This window comes from Polistes fuscatus, unplaced genomic scaffold (assembly GCF_010416935.1).
Source record: "Polistes fuscatus isolate 324 unplaced genomic scaffold, CU_Pfus_HIC Scaffold1, whole genome shotgun sequence".
In the NCBI taxonomy this organism is placed as follows: domain Eukaryota; kingdom Metazoa; phylum Arthropoda; class Insecta; order Hymenoptera; family Vespidae; genus Polistes; species Polistes fuscatus.
This window is the reverse complement of record NW_025112997.1, coordinates 2,864,532-2,871,449: the sequence shown is the minus strand read 5'-3', so window position 1 is coordinate 2,871,449 and position 6,918 is coordinate 2,864,532. Positions and strand designations below refer to the sequence as shown.

At 27.8% G+C, this 6,918-nt stretch overlaps 1 protein-coding gene across 1 annotated transcript in view; it reads left to right on the top strand.

Moving 5' to 3' along the window:
• The first annotated feature begins 1,652 nt into the window (after positions 1-1,652).
• LOC122521362 (cadherin-87A) overlaps positions 1,653-6,918 on the top strand; it is an 81,848-nt gene continuing 76,582 nt past the window's right edge. The window contains exons 1-2 of the mRNA XM_043642031.1: positions 1,653-1,693; positions 3,051-3,130. Of these exons, the coding sequence (XP_043497966.1) occupies positions 1,653-1,693; positions 3,051-3,130 (121 nt within the window). The remainder of the gene's footprint in view (positions 1,694-3,050; positions 3,131-6,918) is intronic.

Genomic DNA, 6,918 nt, shown 5'->3' with positions numbered 1-6,918 from the left:
TGATCAGATTTAGGGCGAAAAAAGAAAAAAAAAAAGAGAAAAAAATAGTATAATATAATAAGAAAAATAATCACTTGTTAGTAGTAGACCGAGGTGTCATTATTTCGTGCAAGAATAATTTCTGTAATAAGAGCAAGAAAAAGATAGATAAATAGATAGATAAGAAAATCGTTCGATCAGTTCCTCTCGAACTCCATTCGATTATCCTTTGATAAAGTCCTTGATAAAGTCGATCCAAAACCCAGACACTCACTTTACTTTCGACGCTGATTAATGCGAGCTTGGTTCTATCCACCGAAAACCCAATGAATTATCTTGGAAACAAAGATTTTCAAGGAAAACCTCCGAACTAACCAACTCGCCACATCCTTTCCTTCTCCCCAACCCCTCCCCCCTCCCTTTATCTCTCCCTTTCTTCTTCTTCTTCTTCTTCCTCCTCCTCCTCCTACTTTTCCACCGAACCACGAAAATGCTAATCTACGAGATTATTAATCGTACTTTTTACTTTCTTAACTATTTGCCATTTATTCTTAGAAAAGATATATTTATCATATTATCGATTGCAAATGCATAGAGAGTAAAAGTTCTAAATTTTATATCGTATCGGATAAAAAATAAATGTCTATAGATTGTTTTCTCGTAATTTAATGTATTATTTTTTTTTGTAAGAAAATTAATTAAATATATTATAATATATAATAATTTAATATATATATATATATAATATTTTACATTTAAATTTATTAACATATATAATATTTAACATGTATAATATTTTACATTTAAATTTAATAAAATATATAATAATTTAAATATAAAAAAAAATGTGCAAAATTTCAAAACAATCAGAGGAGGGGCCTACTGTAGTCTCTCCTTAAGTAAAATTATTCGTTCATTTATTCATTCATTTATTCATTCATTTATTCACGAATATATATATGTTACCGTCAAAGCTGGATTGCTAGCAGTTCCTAGGCATTGACAACAATGCTAAGCGCCTTTAGACAAAGTCGGAAATAAGACTTCTTACAGACTTTTCCTAAGCATTGAACATAATACTTTGAATAGAATGCAGGTATAAAACATTTCGTTCTAAACCCGCTTATCTTCCGATACGATAGGAAAACAAAAGATACAGATTTTCCGTGGACATCTTTACGAATATCTGTCTAAACATAATATAATCTTTTCCTACGATGAGTAACAGTGGGTCCTAAATAAATAACACACCACCAACATTAACTAAGTTTTATATATTATATTATTATTATATTATATAACTATATTATATTTTATTTTTTATTATAATTTAATATTTTTTAACATTTATTTTTTATCCGATACGATATAAAATTTATAACTTTTATTATAACTATATTATTATTATTATATTTATATATTATATAATTTATATAATATATATAACTATATAATAATAATATATAATATATAATAAAATTTATATAATATATATAACTATTATTTAAATTATTATTATATATTATATAACGATGAGTTTGATAATCAATTATTTCATTTGACACACCGATTCAAGAAAAGAAAAAAGAAAAATAAAACATTCGACGAAGTTTTTGGAGAAAAAAAGTAATGAAAATTGAAACGAATTTCCCGCGTGTATCCTTTGGTGTAGCATGGTGGTATGGAACTTAGGAGAACTATCGCATGGGGTTTTGTGAGTGACATTGAAGAAATGACGTACGTGGTATATCAGTGTTTCACCGTCAAATCTGCAGGCTCGATTTTACCCGTTCCTATTGTTCCCCTTCGTCAAGTTGACAGAACATTCAGAATGATAACGCTCCTATCGCGAGAACCGGAAATGCCGGTACACGTGCACCGTTCAGATGCACATACATACACATACACACGCAAAATGCATTTGGTTATCCTTTAGCCTCGTTAAACGTTCAACCTAACATTCCTGTATCCTCTTATTCCTTCATTCGCATAATTAAACAAGGACATTGTTATCGCATAATATACGTAAGTAAATCTACTCATTTACAATGATAATAATAATAATAATAATAATAATTAATAACGACTACTGATAATGGTAATAAATAATAACGAAATTATGAAATTTAACAATTCCTCCCTTCCCCCCCCATCCTTATCCCCACATAGAGAATTTCCTAGTATTTCAAATTATCATCCTATATACGGATGTACGTAAAATAATGATATTCATTTGTATATTCATCAATATCCTGGCTTCGTGTATGTTTATTTACGTAATATACAGATCGAATTTATTTCAACGGTATATTTCGTTTAGATATGTAAACCTCCCTTTATTCCCTATGTTAAATATTCAATTGGAATATAAAATTAAATAGACGTATCCACCCCCTCCCCCCTTTACCCTAATCAACAGTTTGCATTAACGATTAATATTCTCACATATTCGAGGATATAAAAGTGAAGAACGTATAACGAAAAAAAAAAAAAAAGAGAGAGAAAAAAAATAGAAAAAAAGGTTGTTTTTTTCTTTTTAACGTATAAAATAACGAATTAATGAATCTCTCTCGCGTTGGATATATTATTTAATTAAGAATTATTCAATCTTACTAATTAACTGCAAATATCTGCTGACGTTGTTAAATTGAAAAAAAAAAAAAAAAATGAAGAAAAAAGTTACACGAATTTGCGTATCTCCTCTCCTTACTATTATTATTATACATCCAATTTATTTCCCCCTCATCCTCCCCCTTGAATTAATAACGAGAGAGAGAGAGAGAGTGAGAAAGAAAAAAAGAAAAAACATTTTTAACAAATTCGTAAGATCCAAACTTCATCGCTGAATTCTCTACAGGGTGGGTAAAAAATTGTGGAATATTGTAAAAAAAAAAAAATATCAAATCAACCCATTTCGAAATTTATTTCAAAACGCATTTAATTATACGATTATTACGAAAAGAAGAAAAAGAAACATAGAAATAAATTATTTTAATTCAAGAAAAGAAAATAAATAATAATAATAAAACCGATGAATTTTTGTTCAATTAAACCGATTAAAGTTTACCAATAAAATTGTTTTATATTTGTTACAGGTTCTTAAGGACTCGCGAAGCAATCCTGATAATCTTTTTACTCGTTGCATCTACCGGTGAGCATCAACGAATATTTAATAATTGAATTTTTTTTTCTAATGAACGGTTGAAATGAAAAAAAAAAGAAAAAGAACTTTTTTAACGAAAAGTTGAATGGTTTTAAAGGGAGGACACATTATTTGAATATTATTGATCAATATTAAAGTAAAAATATTTTCAAAACTAATGATTTTTTTCGTCACAAGTAATTAAACACTTTTGCGTAGGTAATAATAAAAAATAATATAATTTAATAAAATAATATAATATATATAATAAAATAATAATAATAATAATAATAATGATAATAATAATAATAATAATAATAATAATAATAATAATAATATAAAATTAAAAATAAATAAAATAATAAAATAATATAAAATTACGTCTATAAAAAAAAAATCAGAAACAATTAATAATATATAATTAATAATATCAGATAATAATATTATCCTCCCTTCTTCCACTTCCCCCACTCCTCCCATTAATCCGTTTAACTATCGTCCAACACATTTTATTTTTCTTACCATCAAAATAGTTTAGAAAATATTTGAAACGAATCGATTTTAAATGGAGATATTCTGTATAACGATTACAGTGACACAAAATGTCAATGGTAAATTTGATATATATCCTTTTATTCTTCTATTCTCATGTTGGAATAGAGAATAAGATCGAAGTGTCGTTTGCTTCTCTGTCCTTTTTTTTTTTCGATTGAATTCAAACGATCGAAACGTAGAAAACGTTTAAATATTTTCTCGTTTTACGTTGAACGAACTGAGACAACTGAATAAAATGGCTCGAACAATCCAACCATCGATAGCCTTTCTATCTTTCTTCTCTGTGAATCTGTAAAAGATAAAGAGAGTTTAGATAGATAGATAGATAGATAGATGGATAGATAGAGATAGAAAAAAGGAAAATCTAGAAAAATAGTAAAAAACGTTTTCCTTTTTTGCATACGAAGGAAACAGGAAGCTTCTACTTACTCAAACATCTTTTTCATTTTTTCATAAATTTTTATTAATTTTTGTTTTTTATTTTATTTTAAGATTATATTCTTTTTATTTTACTATCTTTTTTTTTTGGAATGAAAAAATATTTGAATATGAAAAGGAGAGAAACGTACAGGATGATTCATGCGTTATTTGTTGCACACCGTAAAATAATGATAATTATTATTATTATTATATTTTTTATAATAGAGTTATTTTGAACGTACGGTTAGATATCAGATTAATGATTTGATTTTGAATCATCGTAAATGGTTAATTTGCTTTTACTTTTACGTTTGTTTTTTATGAAATTTTTTGAAATTTAAAAGAATCAGACTGTAGGTCTGGTTCGTACTTTTTCGCAAATATTTTTCTAGAGATGTATACGTAAAGAAAAAAGAGAAGGAAAATCTAATCTTTCTAGACCGTTGGGGAATAGTAGTAATACTTAGTGGTAAATAAAACTGAAACTTAGAGGAATGTAAATGTACTTACTTCAGTGCGATAAGTAATATAGAAAAACGTAGCAATATTCTTTCTTATCATTTTTCCGATATATGATGAAAGTAATATACATGTCTATATATGTAATAATAATACTCTACCATGTTTTAAAGATACTAGAAGATACATTTCTCTAGTCGTTTTAATATCGGATTTTCTTATTCCTATATCGGATATCGATCCTTATATTTAAACTTCTATTTTATTCGTGATTTCTTCTAGGATATTATTATTGCACGATTTTTTTATCGTAACATACGTAATTACGAATAGATTTTTATTTTTTATTTCGCATTCGAGATATCAAAGAAAATTTATTTTATTTCATTTTATTTTATAATATAATATAATATAATAAATAAAAAGAGAATAGAAATACAAATTGTGAGTCGAATTTTTAATAATATTTTTTTACACCTAATATTATAATTAATCAAAGTTAAAAATAAATAATCCAACATGAATCATAAACCCCATACCTTAACAATTTATCAATGTATCGTCAAATTTAAAAATATTTACAACAACAAAATAAAATAAAATAAAAATAAAAATTGAGCGGCAACAGCAACAGTTTAACGTGATAATAAATAATTAAATAAATGGAAATAATTAGAGATGAAATAAAATTTACGCGTAGAAAAATATCTAAATCGCGCGTATATGACAATTCTCGATTAAAAAAAAAGAACAATGCGATACGATTAAAATGAAAAAAAGAAAAAAGAAAAAAAGAAAATAAAAATACAAATACAAATTAAGTCGAACTTTTAATAATCTTCTATTTCTCTCTCTCTCTCTCACTCTCTCACACACATACACACTCTTCTTTACGCATTCACACGAGATTTCCGTAGGTTTCAGGTATAATAAATAATTAAATAAATGGAAATAATTAGAGATGAAATAAAATTTACGCGTAGAAAAATATCTAAATCGCGCGTATATGACAATTCTCGATAAAAAAAAAGAACAATGCGATACAATTAAAATGAAAAAGAAAAAAAGAAAAAAGAAAATAAAAATACAAATACAAATTAAGTCGAACTTTTAATAATCTTCTATTTCTCTCTCTCTCTCTCTCTATTTCACACACACTCTTCTGTACGCATTCACACGAGATTTCCGTAGGTTCCAGGTACTCGTTAAATACGGTACCGTCGAGACAGAGCAACGAGTTTCCGATAATACCGGATGCAGTCGAGCGTATTACGGGATAATGCGTCCCACGTTCAATAATACGCCGGACTATTCGTTCTCCGTTCGATCACGTTCGATCACGTTTAAAACGAGTCGTCCTACCTTCTCTTTTCTTTTCTTTTTCTTCTACGCATTCACCAACTCACTCCCCAACTCCCTCATCCACCACCACCACCATCACCATCGCCACCATCACCACCACCATCACTACTACAATCATCCTTCACAATCCAACAGAAGAGAGTACACCACCTACACCATTTTCTTTTTTTCACCACCCTTATCTCCAACGAGGTATCCATTTCCGTTTTACTTCTATCTTCTTTTCTTCATTTCCCTTTTCATTATTCATCCGCCGTCCTCTTTACGTCTCTTTCTATCTCGTTAAAACATTCGATCATCTGTATCCGCTCTTCTTAATCATTTTCTCTTTCACGTATTTATTATTATAACTATAAGTGTTACATTGAAATATGTTCGGAAAATTATTTCTTTCGTGATCATTCGATGAAATTCGTTTAAGATAACAAAGAAATAACTAACAAAATTATTGCTATACCTAAATATTTATGGGGTTTGATTGTATATAGTTAATTCGATTCTTCGGTAATTATAGTACATTAAAATATGTTCGGAAAGTTATTTCGTTCGTGATGATTCAACAAAATAATATTCATTAGAAATAACAAAGGAAAAACACAAAACGAAATTACTTACCGAACGATCTACTCTATTTTATATTATATGGGATTTGTTATAGGTACTTACGGGGTTTTTGCCTTATATAGTCGATTCGATTCTTCGGTAACTATCATAGTACATTAAAATATGTTCGGAAAGTAATTTCGTTCGTGATGATTCGATGAAATGCATTCAAGAAAAAAGAAAAAAAAGAAACGTAAACAAAACGAAATAACTTATCGAACAATATATTATATTACATATACATATACATATTCATGTATATATGTGATTTAATTGTATATAGTCGATTCGATTGCCTCGACATTAAGCTCCTCCTTTCCCTCCCCTCTCCCCTTACTCCTCTACTCCTTCCATTCAGTCGTTCCAACTGAAATGTAGTTGGATCGTTAGCTCAAACT